At 52.6% G+C, this 17,534-nt stretch overlaps 6 protein-coding genes across 8 annotated transcripts; 2 read left to right on the forward strand and 4 right to left on the reverse strand.

The window, feature by feature from the left end:
- Nucleotides 1-17: 17 nt before the first annotated feature.
- Nucleotides 18-806, reverse strand: PV06_10857 (uncharacterized protein; the record flags this gene model as incomplete). The annotated part of the gene is made up of 1 exon (XM_016412447.1): nucleotides 18-806. The coding sequence occupies one exon, from the start codon at nucleotides 804-806 to the stop codon at nucleotides 18-20; it is 789 nt and encodes a 262-aa protein (XP_016257172.1).
- Nucleotides 807-1,827: 1,021 nt separating this feature from the next.
- PV06_10858 (uncharacterized protein) lies at nucleotides 1,828-3,697 on the reverse strand (the record flags this gene model as incomplete). Its single annotated transcript, XM_016412448.1, has 2 exons — nucleotides 1,828-2,560; nucleotides 2,643-3,697. The coding sequence occupies 2 exons, from the start codon at nucleotides 3,695-3,697 to the stop codon at nucleotides 2,299-2,301; spliced, it is 1,317 nt and encodes a 438-aa protein (XP_016257173.1). The 3' UTR covers nucleotides 1,828-2,298.
- Nucleotides 3,698-4,405: 708 nt separating this feature from the next.
- PV06_10859 (uncharacterized protein) lies at nucleotides 4,406-7,693 on the reverse strand. The gene is made up of 2 exons (XM_016412449.1): nucleotides 6,698-7,693; nucleotides 4,406-6,640 (listed from the first exon to the last, which is right to left on the reverse strand). Exons 1-2 carry the CDS (start codon nucleotides 7,525-7,527, stop codon nucleotides 6,226-6,228), a joined length of 1,245 nt encoding a protein of 414 aa, XP_016257174.1. The 5' UTR covers nucleotides 7,528-7,693; the 3' UTR covers nucleotides 4,406-6,225.
- A 1,645-nt stretch (nucleotides 7,694-9,338) lies between these two features.
- On the forward strand, nucleotides 9,339-12,270 carry PV06_10860 (uncharacterized protein). Its single transcript, XM_016412450.1, has one exon. The coding sequence runs from the start codon at nucleotides 9,475-9,477 to the stop codon at nucleotides 11,965-11,967; it is 2,493 nt and encodes an 830-aa protein (XP_016257175.1). The 5' UTR covers nucleotides 9,339-9,474; the 3' UTR covers nucleotides 11,968-12,270.
- A 431-nt stretch (nucleotides 12,271-12,701) lies between these two features.
- Nucleotides 12,702-15,384, reverse strand: PV06_10861. 3 transcript variants are annotated; one of them, XM_016412453.1, is made up of 3 exons: nucleotides 14,719-15,384; nucleotides 14,008-14,663; nucleotides 12,702-13,957 (listed from the first exon to the last, which is right to left on the reverse strand). In XM_016412453.1, the coding sequence occupies exons 2-3, from the start codon at nucleotides 14,650-14,652 to the stop codon at nucleotides 12,971-12,973; spliced, it is 1,632 nt and encodes a 543-aa protein (XP_016257178.1). In that variant the 5' UTR covers nucleotides 14,653-14,663; nucleotides 14,719-15,384; the 3' UTR covers nucleotides 12,702-12,970. The 3 variants fall into 3 exon arrangements, with proteins under 3 accessions (XP_016257178.1, XP_016257177.1, XP_016257176.1); XM_016412452.1 differs by having other exon boundaries at nucleotides 12,702-12,877; nucleotides 12,939-13,957; nucleotides 14,008-15,384; XM_016412451.1 differs by having other exon boundaries at nucleotides 14,008-15,384.
- A 159-nt stretch (nucleotides 15,385-15,543) lies between these two features.
- On the forward strand, nucleotides 15,544-17,533 carry PV06_10862 (uncharacterized protein). Its single transcript, XM_016412454.1, has 2 exons — nucleotides 15,544-15,815; nucleotides 15,871-17,533. The coding sequence occupies exons 1-2, from the start codon at nucleotides 15,662-15,664 to the stop codon at nucleotides 17,493-17,495; spliced, it is 1,779 nt and encodes a 592-aa protein (XP_016257179.1). The 5' UTR covers nucleotides 15,544-15,661; the 3' UTR covers nucleotides 17,496-17,533.
- Nucleotide 17,534: the final 1 nt, after the last annotated feature.

The following is a 17,534-nucleotide window of genomic DNA, read 5'->3' on the forward strand; positions in this document are numbered from 1 at the left end:
TCCGTCAAGTGGACTTGTCACGCGGCGACCTTTGTCGACGATGTTGGTGGTGGTGCTGCAGCACCGACAGCAGTAGAAATGATTGACTCTGTGTTTTTATCGTTCAGCAAGGTGTTGTCGTTATACCAGTTCATCAGCATCTCGACGGAAATGTCATTGCCGCCACAGACGACGATGACCACTTTGCTGGATCTGTCCAGGGTCTTTTTGCGTCCGAGGACTTTTTGTAGAAGGCCATCGTAACATAAAGGGACGTTGACCCCAACGGTGAGTTCGACCATCATCCTTTCGTGTTCGGCCAGCAGACAGCAACCCCTGGCGGCTTCCGTGTCGGGGAGCACCAGGCTGGTGACGTTGGGTCGCCTCGACGCGTACTCGAACGCTTTTTCCGAAACCCTGACGACCCCCAAACTCGTGGCTTGGGAAGTGATGCGAGGCAGCGTCACCAGCCGCCCGGCCCTGAGTGACCGGTTGAGGGAATCGGCCCCCTCGGTCTCCATGGCCAGGACCTGCACGTCGTCCTGCCAGCGGTTCTGGTCCAGAACCTGCACGATGCCGTTGAGCAAACCACCGCCGCCGACGCTGCACACGACGACGTCCGGTCTGTGACCCCCCAACTGCAAGGCGATCTCGCTCATGACGGTCGAGTTGCCTTCCCACACGTCCGGGTGGTCGAAGGGCGGCACGAACACACCCGTGGGGTCCGACGGCAACAGGACCGTCTCGATGTGACGCTGGGCTTCGGCGATGCTGGCTCCGTGTTGGATCACCTCGGTGGCCCCCATGTCCCGCAGTTTCCTCACCATGGCGGGCTTCGCCGTTTTCGGGATCACCACGGTCGCCGGTAGACCTATCGACTTGGCCGCGTGGACGCATGCGATTCCCGCGTTCCCCCCCGAGGCAGCGTAAAAGTGTACAGGTTGTCCCTGGCGTTCAGCGGCACGCCGGAGTATGTAATTTCCAATGCCTCTCGATTTAAAGGACCCGGAAGGTTGAAGGTTGTCGAGTTTGAGAAAGACTCTGCTTCTACGATTTAGAACAAGGGAAAAGTCATGAGAGAGTGGGCAAGTAGCCAAGACAGGATGAGGACGAAGGAGGAGGAGGGGGAAGGAGGAGGAATAAGGAAGAGACAAATGAGACTGATGTGCGCCGGGGTGTAGTGTGTATTGGAAATGGGCATTGCCCAAAGTCGAACGACATACCACTCTGCCGCTTCCGAAAGAGCCCTACTCTCGATCAACGGAGTGGTCACCCAGGGTTGTGTTATTACACCTTGATCCATTCTTCCCCCGTCTTATCGTCTGTTGATGTCCTGGATATTGGGATTGGAATTGAAATTGCTGGAAAGGTTAGACGAAAACGTCGATTCAACACTTGATACGGGGATGGACGGTTTATGAAGCTGACACAAGAGAGAACAAAGAAGAGAACAAGACAACAAGTCACAACACAAGGACGAGGGAGAAGAGTTTGGTTGACAGATATATGTATCCGGTCTGGATGGAGCCAGAGCACTTGCTTGCTTCGTCTCTTCTTCTTGTCAAAGCTGGGAAGCATGGGGATGACATGCTCGAGCTCGTGGAATGGAATACCACGGCGAGTCTGCCCGTCAATGACCAGCCGGAGGAAGGGAGGGGCGAGGGTGTCGGAAGGTTCAACCATCCTCGTGTACGCCCTTTGCTATGCTCAGTCGGTTGGCCATGTTGAAACCTCATGAGGTCAATCGATCCCAGATCCTGGATTTCCTCGTTCGCCTCGTCGTGGTTGAGGTGGTTTGGTTTTGGCTATGGGTAAATTTTATATGTTTACGAAAATCAGAAGGCCGAACGGGCATCTTTCCGCCCTCCGCGATGCAAGCGGAACGATATTTCCCCGCATATTTTTACTACCTCATTTTGTATCGGGTTATGCTCATCACCGATCACTTGGTACCTTATTCTCCCCCTCCCATTCTTTATGACTATCAAGGATCTACTCCGTGCTCTGCCCGGTACAGTCAAATATGTAACACTGTACCAACCTTGAGGTCATGGACGTCCGGAGTACGGAATGCGGAATCCGAAACTCCCAGGATTACAACACTTAGGACCCCCATGCCGAGTTGAGTATATTCTCTCGTCGTACTTCCCTACACCTGAGTGCCCGGTTCCTTACCCTTGTAAGAACCTGCTCGTTGACGTTCCAAACGATACCTGATGGATTTACCGTGCTATTTTGTCTCGCCGTGACGGATGGAAGCAGTCATGTACAAAGTATATATCGAAAACGCTGCCAAAAACAAAACAAGAGAAAAAAAAACTACAGCTTTGATGTGCCAATCAGATCCTTCATCTCCCACCTAGGGTAGTCCGGGTTGCGAGACGAGTCGGGCCTCTCTCGGTCCCAGGCCCATTTCTCCGTGAGTTCGGGGGACAAGGTCCCCTCGAGCATCTGGACGATGTACTTGCCGAGCACGGGGAAGAATTTGAAACCGTGGAAGTTGCCGCACGTGGCGACGTACAGTCCCTCGGCCGCGGCGTGGGGGGAGATGATGAAGTCGGCGCTGGTGGTGAAGGCGTCCCTGGAATAATAGGTTTCCTGTCAGTTTTTTCCTTTTTTTTTCAATTCTCTCGAATCGTCCGGGACAGGACTGTTCGACTTACCAACAAATTCGATGTTTCTCCATCTTCCACGTGGCCCCCTTCTTCCCGTAAAAGACGTGGTTGGCATGGTTGATGTCCTCCTTCAGGCGCCCCGACACCTTCCACTGGGCGTAGTCGGGCTCGGCCGGTGGCGCGGACAGCAGTCGACCGGGCAAGACTTCCCGTTTGTTTGTGAATATCGTCTGGCCCCACCACTTGAGCTCCTTGTCCTTGGTGGGTGGCAGGCTGCCTATGAAGGGCCCCTGTTCGGCCGTGTACCCTTGCACGCCGACGGGCATGGACTTGAACCGCCCGTAGGACTCGTCGTCGAGGGTCGTCATGCCCGTCGTGATGCCACCGGCCACGATCCTCGTCCCCGCCGACAGTTTGTCGTTGCGGGTGCTGTCGGCGCTCAGCTCGAGCAACTTGGGGGTGTAGGCGCCCGTGCAGAGGAGGACGTGAGAGGCGGTGAGCACGTCTCCGGCGGTCGTCTTCACGCCCGTACATTTGCCGCCTTGTCGTGCGTCCACCAAGACCGTCTCGACCTCGCCTGTCACGTACTTGACCCCCAGGCGGAGGGCCTCCTTCGTGACGGCGATCAGGCAGTCACCCGCGGCGGCCCACCCGCTGGTCTTGTTGACCAACACCTCCTTGACGCCGGTGTAGTCGGCGTCCTCGAAGAGCCCGCCGTACAGCCTCCGGGCCTCGTCGACGGGGACGGCGGCCAGGTCCGCCCTCCGGCCCAACTTCTTGTAGTTGTCCAGGACCTCCTGGGCGTAGTCGGACCGACACATCCAGTAGATGCCCGTCTGGTGGAAGTACGGCTTCCACAGGGGGTCCGACTGGAAAACGTCCTGAGCCTCCAGAGCCAGTCGACAGTAGACGATGTCGTCGTAGTCGGCACGGACGACCTTGTTCCAGTCCCAAGAGGCGGCGACCCGAGACTCGGCGTCGTAGGCGTCCCGGTCGACGATGGTTATCGACGCATCCGGGTACTTTTTGATCAGGTGGTATGCCGTCGAGACACCAAACACGCCGGCACCGACGATGAGATATGAGTTTTTGCCGTCGGGCATGTTGACGATGTCCTGGGTCCTGCTGAAAAAAAAATCGGTTTGCTGGTAAAAGGTAATTAATTGTAAACAAAAGTAACGTCTGAAAGCTGAACAAATCCAATACAATCCAACTCGAGACGTGTGTTTTTTCTTATTTGTATGGTTTATAGTATGGATGGATAGTATGGATACTATGGATACGATCAGATCTCTCAGTGAAAGTATGCCATTCTCGGAAATAAGCTGCTACAGTACTGGAGTGAGGGTATCTTTTTTGGCCACAGATCAAATGGTGTGGGTACGGAGTATTGAGGCCGGTCGGATGTGGCAGGGCGGGCGGCGGAGTGAATGGCAGCATCCAAAGAAAGGCCTGGAACACATTACGAGTTCTACTTGTACTCCTAAGGCATGTACCTCCTACTGTAGTCTATCCAGCCCCGAATCAATGCCGCTCTCATACCACCCACCCACCCATCAACAACAGCAACAAGCACGTACAAACTACTGTGCAACTACGGAGTAATGTAACCGATATGACAACCACACACACACATTGACTACTCCGGTACAATATCCGTTACTCGATTCGTTATCTACAGTTTTTCGCTTGAATTACGGAGTCTTGGGATGTGGTGGTGGCCAGAGCTTTGAATCAGGCAAAGGGAGTAAGTAAAGAAGGTAATTGCGGGGAATGTCAAAAAGGCGAAGAGAGATAGACGGTCATTATACCCATTTTCAGACAATGCATCCTGCTCTACCACAAGCTCTATTCTTTTTTTTGATCTTTGCTCGTACGAGGAGACAAATCCGTAGAGTTCCGCCCAATCGCTTCCATGGATCTCCCTTTCATTCTCATTACGCAGCAGGTACTACGTGTTATCAAGACAAGACATTTTTGACGAGGATACTCCCCTTTTTTGACTCCTTGACGCTTGGGTGGCTGGCTGCTGATCGTCACCGCCTCCCCATTGTCACAAGGCGGCGGCTTCTTATCTACAGATTTACTGAACAGACTTACTGTTCCACATAGTTGTCATCAAATCTTTGTTGTCCAGAACGTTGGGGTTCTGCATCCAACTTCTCTTTTCTTTTCTTTTCGTTTCTTTCCTTCGGTTGCGGTTGCGAAGATCTTCGTGGCGGGCAAAACCTACCTGCACAGTTGCACTTACTCGCAAAAAGGGTGGATGATGGGGTGCCGGCCGGTTTCTTACTCACAGCCCGACAACAGATCGTAGTCGTAACCTACCTCACCTCATATGGATCAAGCACACAATCACCCTGACGTCTGGCAGCGTGTGCGTGTGTAGTCATTATCTTCTTGGATAGCGTTGACAACAGTCCGGGGGTTGGTGACCTGTTGACCGCTTGATTTGGGCAGTGATTGACTGACTTAATCACTCGTAGAAAGCCTGTCCGGTGTCTGTCGGTGATCGCCCTGCTTACCATGACACGAGCTTATCGCTATCACCACCGTGAGACTTTGCCCACACTCCTGTGTAAGTTGATCATGATTACGTCGACAATGACATGACCCATATTCCACTTCCATCATGGTCTGCGTCGAGTTTATCTTCCCTCTGTAGTTGACGAGCATCGGCCCCTTTCCATTGAATTCTGCTCGAGAGTTTTCTGACGATGCCGTGATCTTTTTCGCTTGGAGATAAGGACCGGTTTCTAGCATTACGCAAAACCCACGCCCTGATGAAGTATTGCTCTGGCAGTATGTGTAGCTCGCGTGGTAGGTCGAGGAGGGGTTACAAAGGACCACAACTGGCTTGTCGCGTTCACATTCCCAGTCCGATTCGCGCTGGTTTTGCTTTTGCTTTTGGCTTGATTGTGCTCGTACAAGGGTCTGCTTCCGGACTCTACAGCGCGAGTATGACTAGGAAAATACTCGTTTCTTTCAGCTGCAACCGTGAGGAGCGAGGGCGTGATTACTGTCGATGGGATGGGTCAAGTATCGTTGTCGTACAGCATGTGGTGGCTAGGAAATGGATCTGCAGTTCCCCTCGATGATGTGTGTTGCTTGCTGCTTGGATTGATGCATCCATCGAGGTCTATTCCAATGCTTGTGTGGCACTGGCATTTACATTGTCGCTTTCTTTACGTATGGCGAGAGAAAGGCAATGTGTCGCTTCAGGAGATTGTCGCAGTGGTTTTTATTGGGACCCCACCTCTGGGAGGTATGGTAAGGAGGCCTTGCTCAGGGCAGAGTTGGCTTTCCTTTGTCGCTTTGGTAGGTACGAGACGGTAAGAAGAGTCTGCATACAATCACGCATCTCATCCGGGTGGCGTAATAGGAAATTTGTTTTGACGGTAGACCAAATCTCTGTCTCTCTCTCTTTGATCGTTGTATAATTTGTAGTAAAAAGTAAAAAGTCTGCAAATGTCGTTAATATAAAAATCCCCAATCCTATGCTATGCATTAAAAAGAAAGAAAGTTCCGAATCAGGACCGTTGTTCGTAAATGTGGCTCGTCAACCTCGCAAGGGACAAACCTATGTTTTCCTCCTCTTATGTGTGTGTGAGTGAGAGAGAGAGAGTCTCCTTCACCAGACCAGGCCTTCCTGGTTGGTGGAACAGGCAAGACCCGAACAAAAGTCGATGTCCTTCTTGGTCACCAGGGCACTGGTGGGGAGGGTCTGTCGGGCAGGCCAGATCTCCGCCTTCGCAGCTTGTTCGCGTTTGTGGTGTTCCGTCACCGCTTCGCGGACGAGCTTCTGGAAGTAGAGAGGACCTTTCTCCATGACGGGGTGCATCTCGCCGTTGATGAACACGCCCGTGTTGAGGTTTCTCTGCGCGGCGTCACACAAGGCCTTGTCTTCCGACATGATGCGCTTGTAGATGTCGCTGATGAGCTGGAAATCTTCATCCGACGAGTTCTTGTTGCGGAAGACCTCGTAGCGGACCAGAGTCCTCTTGGGTCCGCGGGGGATGAAACGCTGAGTGAAGAAGAAATGGGGTCTGTCAATCATGTGTTAGTTGATGATTTTCCGCGGTTGTGCTGGCCTGTAAACTTACGAAACATTAAACGAGGCGTTGGGCCAAAAGTAAGTGGCGCAGACAGTCAAGCCTTTTTCTTTCTGCTCGGCCGTGGTGGCACCATTGTGCTGTATCCACGCACGTTGGACGTTGACACTGTAGGACGCGAGGTCTGCGACGGTGGGGATGTCAGGATGGGTGGTCTTGCAATGATAGCACTCGTTGTAGTTGTCAGCTGCTATCTTCCAGTTGTAGGCGGCGTCGATCTCCCAGACGTGATCGAATTCGTACTGGTCCCACTGGAATTGTCGAAGCCTTTCCTGGGAGTCGGCACCACCGAGGTCTTCCTCCCACGGTACCTCGGGCTTTTGCTTGCCGTCGAGGTTGATCCAGATGAAGCCGTTGATGTCAACGTGGACGTGGATTGGGAAGAGACCGTTCTGGGTCTTGTCAAAGCCCGGGATGTCTTGGTACCCGGGGGCTTTGGCGAGCTTGCCGTCCAGTCCGTAAGACCATCCGTGGTATCTGCAGGCGAAGATCTTGGAGGTGCCCTGTTCCCCGTCGACGACGGGGTATGCACGGTGTCTGCAGACATTGTGGAAGGCGTTGATGTTTCCATTGCGGTCTTTGGCGATGATGATGTTGAAACCAGCACTCTCATAACGCAGCCAGTCACCAGCTTGTTTGAGCCGGTTTTGATGTGTGGTCAACAACCACCTTCTCGAAAAGATGGCACGTCTCTCGAGCTCATACATCTCTTCTGATGTGTACCATGGTGCGGGTAGGGCCCGGACGGAGCTCTTTTCGTCTTCAGGGGTGGTGGCACTGCCGCCACCCAAGCCCAGGTAGTTCAACAAGGCTGGAGCCATATCAGGTGTTAGGTGTGGTATTGTTGAATGAGATTAACAAGAAGGCTCAGTTGTAGTGAGTAATCAACGTTGGTAACAAGGAGGCTGATACAAACAGCTATGATGTCTCTGTTGTAAAATGATGGTAAGCCTTCATTGATATATCATACCACATTGCCTCAACCCCTTGGCTCTTATCAGCTTGATGACCACCCGTCAAGCCCCATGGGGCAATCAATTCCATAGGAAGCAAGATAAGGGTCTTGTCGAAGCAAGGACAACAAGCTCGACAGGCCAGCAATAATGCCGCCACCCCTTTGTGATGGCGGAGTCCGTTCTGGGTTTCGTTCCGGGTACGATGCAGTAGCCTTGACCAGAACTGGCCAAAGTTCACATCACCCAGAACTTAACCTAGCACGGAGATGCCATCCACAATCCCAGGGATATCCTGGCCGACGAATGGCAGGTTGAGAGAGGTCTCACATCAACTGTTCTGAGGGCCTAGATTAGCTTTCAGAGAGGCTTGACCCAGTGATCACTGATTAGAACCCACGATGATTCAGACCCATGTCCTTTTCAACTCAGCTTCGCACGGCCCGGCTTGTCCCATGTTGCATTGATAAGACGTGTCACCAATCAATCCGCAAAGGCAGGGCGTGAAGGTGAGGCCTAGAACCTAGAACATTGTTGTCTGTTCGACCTCATGATCAACGATAAGCTAACTGGCCAACGGGAAACATCCAGCATCATTTGCAACGACGAAGATAACGTCGGCTGTGAAGGACAAAACTCAAATTTGCTCATTGTTTGTCGACGCGGTGTAAGGTTGTGTGGAATGTGATGGCGTGGCAGCAAGCCCGGACTTCGTATCCAATGTTGCCCCTCCACATCATCCCCTGTCCGAGGGAAAAGGGAGATGGCAGGTCGGGGATGCGTTACGAGTGCCGTGGGCTTGTTGCTGTGTGTGAAGGCGACAACATCATCAGAGTTTCATCGTCTTAGTCAACGGTTTCATGGCATCGGCTGATCTGAGCAACTGGGAGCACCATGTGGTCTGGTTGTCCGCCGCCGTGCTCTCAATGATCGGCTGCAGATGCTTGCACGGAACGAAGTTCCTCATGGGTGTACCACACACGATACGAGTTATGTAGTAGTAAGACCGCGTCCGGAAGTCGGGCCGCTCGAAAGGTGTCGCAGAACGCGCGATAAGCACCTTTGGGAACAAAAACATGTGCACATGTTTGAACTGAGGAGGAACCAGAACGAAACGTCAAAGTTCCAAAAAGGGGATTGTTTTCCATAATCATAAAATCATAGCGCCACTTTGATCATGACGTTGGGTTTAGCATATTCATTTTCATTCCAGCCCTTCCAATCCACAGAGACTCGATTGTGGACCCCATCGCAGAAACTGCCGGCAGATTTACTCTTAGTCTGAGCAGGGATGTACGAGGACTGTGTGGTAAGTCGGCGGAAGACGAGATGATTGTCGATGCCCAGCAGGGGTCATACTGTGTTGAATTGAAGGTCCAAGGGTCTGATAAGTCAGTAGTCACCTCCCCCCCCCCCTCCACACTACTCGTTCCTTATCTCACGCCCTTCATAACCAGATGGAACCCATGTCGATTCTGGGTACGCTAATCCATTTTCTTAACAGCAGCCACAATTCGCCATTGCCGTTGCAGTTGCGGGGTCTTTTGACTGGCTTCTCGATGCTGATAGTGTTGTATTGTGCCGGGTAGAGATGGAAAGACACTAGTAACAGGAAAGGCTTCTAGATCCGTACTGTACCACTATCAATGGTTGTTGGCGGAATCCGAGAGAGGTCTTGCTGTGTTGTTCCCTTTTTATAGGTTCTTGCATTCGTCTGCCTATGACATTGACATGAATCTACAACATTGAGTGGTCCTTCACCTTTTGGATTGACCAACCTTCTTCTTCTTCTTGAAGAAAAGAGAAAAGTAGAAGATGGCAGCCCTCAATAAACGCGTCGTAATCATTGGCGCTGGCATTGTCGGGGCCAACCTCGCCGACGAGCTGGTCTCGCGAGGATGGACCGACATCACCGTCGTCGAGCAAGGCCCCTTGAACATGCCTGGTGGCTCGACGTCGCATGCACCAGGCCTGGTCTTCCAGACCAACCCGTCAAAGACTATGGCCCTGTTCGCTCGCTACACAGTCGACAAGCTGCTGTCTCTCGACTGCTTCAACCAAGTGGGAGGTCTTGAGATTGCCACCACGGGCGAACGTATGGAGGAACTCAAGCGGAAGCAAGGCTATGCTTACTCGTGGGGTATCGATGCTCGACTGATCGACACCGCTGAGTGCCTCAGATTATATCCTCATCTGAATCGCGGCAAGGTGCTGGGTGGTCTGCACATCCCCAGTGACGGGCTAGCTCTAGCCGCCCGGGCTACTCAGCTCCTCATCGAACGGACACAAAAGGCAGGCGTTCGATATCGAGATCTCACCGAAGTCACAGGCATACAACAAGCCGACGGCCACGTCACGGGCGTGACGACAAAAAATGGAACGATCCCGGCTGATATAGTGGTCTCGTGTGCCGGATTCTGGGGCGTCGAAGTGGGAGCCATGGTCGGGTTGACGATACCTTTGGTACCACTCGCTCACCAGTATGTGAAGACGACCAAAGTCCCAGCCCGGGCAGGTCGTGTGCCTCAACCAAATGGAGCTGTTTTGCCAATTTTACGATATCAAGACCAAGACCTGTACTACCGCGAACACGGCGAACAGTACGGTATCGGATACTACGGACATCGACCGATGCCTGTTGTTGCAGCGTCATTGGGATCCACGCCCAAGCATGTCGACGAGAAGCACATGCCGTCGAGACTGGAGTTTACACCAAAGGATTTTGAACCGGCGTGGAAACACTCCCAAGAGATCTTACCTGCACTGCAGCAGACTGAGATTGAAGACGGATTCAATGGAATCTTCTCCTTCACGCCGGACGGCGGCTCGCTCGTTGGAGAGTCGCCCACCTTGGACGGTTTCTGGGTCGCCGAAGCAGTTTGGGTGACACACTCTGCAGGTGTGGCGAGGGCGGTCGCCGAGGTGTTGACGACGGGCAAGTCTCAAATCGACCTGACAGAGTGTGAACTCTCGAGATTCGACGACGTGCAACTCACCCATGCATACGTCCAGGAAACATCACAGCAGAACTTTGTTGAGGTATACGACATCATACATCCACTCGCACCCAAATTGTCTCCGCGGAATCTACGAGTCAGTCCATTCTACCCGCGCCAGTCTGAACTAGGGGCGTACTTTCTCGAGTCGAGTGCGTGGGAACGCCCATTCTGGTACGCCACGAACGCAGCTTTGCTGAAGAGTCTGCCACGGGAATGGCAGCCTGTTGACCGCGATGCGTGGTCCTCTCAACACTATTCGCCCATCGCGGCAGTTGAAGCTTGGAAGACCAGAACGGCCGCGGCCTTGTATGACATGACGCCACTGCGTCGACTCGAAGTCTCTGGACCTGGAGCAGTCAACTTGTTGCAGCGGGTGACCACGACCGATGCCTCCAAGGACCCTGGCTCCGCGAGTTACTCCTTGCTTCTTACCGAGCACGGAGGAGTTCGAAGCGAAATCACCGTGGCCAGGGTCGAGGAAGAGTTATTCCAGATTGCCTGCAACACTCCCGTAGACCTGGCCTATCTCAGCAGAGAGGCCAAGAGGCAGTCTCAGAAGGAGCCATCTCAGTGGACACAGGTGCGAGACATTACTGGCGCTACGTGCGGCGTAGGACTTTGGGGTCCACGCGCCCTCGACGTGATCAGCAGAGTCGCCGCAGGCGACTTCAAAGATCTTCGCTACTCCCGGTGCAAGAAAGTCAACGTCGGGGGAATCCCAGTCACCGCAATCCGATTGTCTTTCGTTGGTGAACTGGGCTGGGAGCTCTGGACCAGCGCTGAATATGGACTGGCACTTTGGGACCTTCTCTGGAAGGTCGGTCAGCCTCACGGGCTGATTGCAGCCGGCCGTACCGCATTCAACGCCTTGCGCATGGAAAAGGGGTTCCGGTTCTTTGGCACCGATATGACCACCGAGCACAACCCATACGAAGCTGGTCTTGGCTTCGCTGTTGATCCGCACAAGAAAGGGTACATCGGCTATGCCTCCATTCAAAGCCTTTCGAAGACACCTTCTCGACGATTGCGCTGTCTCACGATAGACGACGGCCGCTCAGTGGTGATGGGCAAAGAACCAGTCTTCCTCAACGGCAGAGCAAGCGGCTACGTGACAAGCGCAGCCTTCGGCTATACAGTCCGCAAACCCATCGCCTATGCTTGGCTACCCAGCACGGTCACGGAAGGCGCAACTGTTGAGATCGAGTACTTTGGTAAGCGGATAAAGGCTACCGTGAGCCCCGAACCGCTCTACGACCCGCAAATGAGCCGTCTGAAAGACCAGAAATCTACTCCTTCTGCAAGGTTGTAGGAGCAACCCATTACTCTAGGAGACAACACGATGACAATGGCAGCCGGGCGCACAATTCAATGCGTGGAAAGCGTCCAAAGTTGTCGAGGTTGAGTATCCAGCAGCCTGGCATTGGAGGCGAAGATATAGAGGTAATGAGCGACGATCCGGTGTTTTGAGGATCTGGTATTATTTCTTTTGAGACGCGAGCAAGATCGAACATACTGCATTCAGCAATTCTGGAATGTGAAAAGGCATCATATTCAGCATATATATGAAGACGAAACATGAAGTGAGTTTTAAGACCGTCTTTCTCATAACAGCAATGACCTTCACTTTTCTCCAAGAGGGTGTGATCTCATCTAGCATAGAGAATCATCATCTGAATAGAGATCCAGAAGCGACAACGCAGCCAGGAGCGACAACTACCGCATGCAACAACTCAAAAACCGTTCAAGCAGTGCCCTTGCAACATAGGCTGCGCTATTACAGCATTTTGGAAACCTCGATGACCGAAAAGTTCGGCATCTTCGACAAGATCTTGTGCATTGTCTGCGTCGAATCAAGCATCAAACCTTTGGTAGGTATGAAACATCACCATGAGAAGGCACCATACCGCCATCAGGCGATATAGCGTATGCATTATTGAAGGGATGAATCGAAAAAAAGGCCAGGAAAATAACAAAAAGGCGGCAAAAGCGGCCGGGAATGCAAAACACGCACCTGTCAACGATAACGGTGTCGATGATACAACACGACAAGTTGAAAGATTGCTGCAATTGAGAAATTAGAATCGGTAAGTGGACGCTACATACCGAAGAAGCCAAGTTTTGAAAGACCTCGCCGTTCGTCTCCAAGCAAAATATCTATCCTCACGACTCAACCGCAACGCGGTCGAATAGGAGAGGATTCGGTCTTTCCACTGATCTACCTTCAGCTCAAGCTTGAGATTATGGCCACCGCGGAGAAGGATGATGCCACGGTCGACTAACCTTGAGTGAAATCAAACCCGTCCACAACAAATCTAGTCTTCTTCTATCTCTCCCTCCTCGCTGCCAGAGTGCACGCCAATTGGCTCAGCATCTTGCTCTGACTTTACAGGCTCGGGTGTCTTGCTCTTAGCTTTCTCCCGAGACGTAACAGTCTCACGGCGAGACCGCTTTGCACTTCGACGGCCACTCTCAACGCTTTCGGCATCGCTACCGTCGCCTCGGCGTCGTCTTCGTTCACTTCCAGCCACACTTTTGGACTCCTCGCCATAGTTCAATTCATCTCGACTACTGCGAGGATCCGCTCGCGATCGATACAGGCGCTCTCTTTCTTCCTCACGATCACGGCGTTCGCGATCGTACGTGCTCATGTGTCGAGAAGGTGGACTGCGATCACGGTCGAGACGGCCGTGTCTTTCATCCCTCTCGCGTCTCTCACGATCACGGTAAGACGAGGGAGGTGGACTCAGACCTAGAGAGCTGGTCTTGCGGTATTGTTTCTCCCTGGCAGCCATGGCTTTGCGGCGGTCGGCTTCGTAGGCGTCAGGCTCGGGTGATCTCGATGCTCGTCCGTGTCTGGCTTCGCCGCGATGGCCGTTACGGCGGTCACGATCTTCTTCACGTCTTGAATGTCTGCGTTCACGGTCCCTATCCACATCCTCCTCCTTTTCCTTCAGGCGCTTGATAACCTTCTCGTACGCAGACTTCCGCAAGTCATCGCTCTCGACCGCCTGATACTCAGCAGTCTTTTCAACCCGAAGCTTGACTGTCTCCCAGGTATCAGCAATGCGAACGGGAGGGTCGAGATGTTTGATTCGCGAGCGGAGAGCATCGACCGCGTGACGTTGATGACGACCAGCAGCGTGTTTTTCGTCTTCGCTCCGCTTGGTGACCTTCTCATGTAAGCGCTGGAATATGAGCTCAAGAGCATCCCGGTCGATACTCGCTGTTCTTCGATCAGTATGCATGATATCAAGAAACTCGTCGAAGGAAGTCTTTGGTGTAACTTCATAGCGTTGGTCCTACATGTCATTAGTATATCGACGCCAGAGTGGACGAACGAGTAGCTTACCTCGAGAACATCATAGACATCATTCCTTCGCCCACGAAGAGCTCGTTCCTCTTCTTCGAGGACATCCCAAAACAAGTCCAACGGCGTTGACCCAGCCTGACCCAGCATTGCAACATACCTGGGGTCTTCCTCAATTGATGGTAGTATGTTCATCCATTTTGTGCCGGCCTTGATCTTGCCTTGGCTTCGCAAGCTCTGAAGTAGTTCAATGAATCGATCCCGGTTCTGTCGCTCACGCCGAGCTTTGCTGGATTTCTGCTGTTGACGCGCATCATTGAAACTTCTTTCCAGTGATTTGATATGGTTCTCAAAGGCCGTCAAGACATCTGACTTACTCAGAAGTTTATACCTCTCATCGCTTTTGATTCTTTCGTTCTGTTCAAGTATCTCCTGTGCCTGAGACCATCTGGTGTACGGCTCAAGGTCAAGAGCTTTGAGTATGGCGACGAGGTCGTCCAGGGCAGATTTTCGGTTCGCAGCCTGTTGCTCGAGATGCTGTTTCTTGAGCTCTACGATGTACTCCTCGAACAACTGCTTGCGCTCCTCTTCGTCGTCGGTAGATCGAAAGACGGTTTCTCCTACGATAATCGGCCGTATCGTCTTCCACCGACTGTAATGTTTGATTTCCGGATGCGTTTTCAACATGTTGCTGAAATCTGTGCGTAGCTTAGCCAGTCTCTCCTTGGCCTTTTCTCGTTCTTGTTGCCGAACCTCGACTGCAAACTTCTCAAAGGCTGCCTTTCTGTCCTTTGGGTCCTTCAACGCTCGGTACTGCGGGTCCTTGATGGTCGCTTTCATCGTCTGTTCCCAAGTCCATTCAGGCTGCACGTTGGAACGGCGCAGGAGTTTCATAAAGGCTGCTTCTGCCTCCTCGAAGCTGGAGTAATCTGGCACCACCTCTTTCGTGACCGGCAGTTGGATACCATCGTTGCGCGCCCTCGAATCAAACGGTGTACCGGCATCGCGAGGGGTTGAGTAGGATGTGAGGGCGGTACTGCCGCCTGCGACAAAGGCTGGAGCGGGCTGCGCAGGTTTAGGAGGAAGTTGAACAGAACTGAGAGCCTCACGATATTCTGCAGGCATCTCCCAAACTGTTTGCTTTGACTCGGGATTGTAGTAATACTTCCGGCCTTCGGGGGTGGAGTATTCCTTCCATGGTTGGGACGCGAGCGCCTTCTCTAGAGGCGTCATGATCTCTGCCGGCTTCGTCCATGTTGTTTCCTTCGTGACTGCGTTGTAGTAGTAGGTGCGGCCATCTGGAGCACGCGCCTCCTGCCACTGCGCAGGTGTCGGCGGAAAGTTGTTCATAGTCGGAGATCCTTGTGCTCAATTTTATCCTCTAGACGCGAGCATGAGGACGAGATGTCGCGATTTATCGAGAGACAGTCAAGTAAAACGAAAGCTGATTGCAGGTAGTTCAAGCCTCAGGAATGAAAATCGAAATTTGATTACATAAGACACGGTCGCTTGGCGGAAAGCGATAAATACCCAGAGGACAGATACATCAGGGACCAAGTACTACTATCTGTGGGATTACTTCTCCTAATCAAGCAGTGAGATGGCAATGCCCTGATATTCACGTCGAAAATGGTTTCTCTGCCTGGCACAATGTGCTAGTTTACCTATCTAGAGTCGCCCATGGTGTCCACAGGCCATGGAAACAGAGGCTTTGAAGGCGTCTTTGTTGGATGTTGTCGTGCCGCAAGACACCACCACAGATCTTACTGAGTTGCTGGAGATCTACTCAGAGACACCGAATGACACTGATCGCCTCGTCAGCCTTAAAGAAAGAGACACCTTGTTCTTTGGTGAGCAACATCGAAATCCCCATCCTTGGATGTAATCTTACTCATGACAGATTAGATGAAAAGCTAAGGACACTTGCCATCCTCCAAGTGCCTCATTGCGACGAGGATGTGCTGAAAGCTCTCCTGGCACGTCTCTCATACAAAATAGACGCCTGGGCTCTCGATGATTCCGTTGGCAATGAACTGCCAGCCAATCCCTCGACCCCGGCAAGGGACCTTATCTCTTCCTACGAAGGCATTCAGGAAAATGAACCTTTAGTTTTGGCCAGTCAATCAGGCGACAATGGTCGCACATTGACTCTTGTATGGGAAATTCATGTTTCGTTGAACAGGCCTAGGTTTCGCGTCCCTCAGCCTGCCATCGTGCTTATCCCTTCTGCCACAATTAGTGCTCAGCAGCAGGACGAGCATCGGAGGGACGACGACCTCACCCCCTTCCAACCCCTTGAAGCCAACCTGCTGGAGCCAATGCGGTTCATCCCGGGCTTCCAACAGAATCCTCCTTACTTGGCTGCTTCACGGCTCGAGAGAGTACTTCCACTCACCGCGACACACAAATCACGGTTCCATATCCAACACGTCCCATCCCGGCGTCACAAGGCGGTCCCGGCGGCGATTGCACGCATTCGATACAACAGGATCAATGCATCCTCACCCTTGCCCACCAATATCGCTCTCTTGGACATCGAGATCATTCCATTTGTACAGATCAATGCCACGGTGGAGGCCGTTGAGCTTGCACTCAAAAATGGCCGCGTGGAACCAATCATGCCAGACTTTCTGCCGATACAGTGCCATTCTGGAGACTGTGTCACGCTAATCCATAAACTCCAACAGGATCTGAGCACGAGCGATTCACCTGTCGTATCTGTGAATCCCAACATCGATGTTTTGTCCATCAAAGTTCGACTGTCTGTGCATTCTAGTGAAGAGTGCCACCCATCGATCAGCATGGACTGGACGACGCATGTGGATTTCAGTCAAGCCCTGAACCCGTCGTTCGGTCCTCCTTCACAACCTATCCAGAGACCCAATCGACCGACAAGTTTGCCCGCCATAAATGGCACTGACAGTTCGACTGCGCCACCAATCGACAATGCGTTGAGTTTCACACCAAATTCGGCCGTTGTGGCAAGAAGCGGGTTGTCTATATCGTTTACTGCTATTGAGAGTGTGGTCGAGGTGGGTGTGCCTTTTAGCTGGAAGGTCATGGTTGTCAACAACTCTCCGAGGGTCGCAAAAATTACCATCATACCGTTGCCTCGAATGCAAAGGCAGACGACCCAGGCACAGTCGATGGCGAAACGGCATGCCCCAAAGTCATCCACGGCGTCCTTCCATCCGAGCGAGAGACGGCATTGCAAGAACGAAGACGGCGTAGACATTGCCCAGGCAGTTGTGGACGAAAACGTTGTATATGCCATGCATCATTCCAACGTGGTTCCACCGGAGACCGACCTCATGGCTCTGACGGCCGAGCTGAGGATCGGCCCCCTCGGTCCGGGACAGTGTCACGAAAGCGAGATACAAATGGTGGCTTTCAACGCAGGGTCGTTGAAAGTCGACGCCATGAGGGTCGTGGATCTGATCCGAGAGGCCGAACAGGGCACCGCCGCTCCGGGTGTATTGGTCGACATCAAGGACTTGCCTGGAGTTGTCGCCATAAAGTCGGTCTTATGATAGAGACCTATGGTTGGGGCTAAGAAAAGCCTCCCGATC

Source organism: Exophiala oligosperma (genome assembly GCF_000835515.1).
Source record: "Exophiala oligosperma strain CBS 72588 unplaced genomic scaffold supercont1.16, whole genome shotgun sequence".
NCBI lineage: Eukaryota > Fungi > Ascomycota > Eurotiomycetes > Chaetothyriales > Herpotrichiellaceae > Exophiala > Exophiala oligosperma.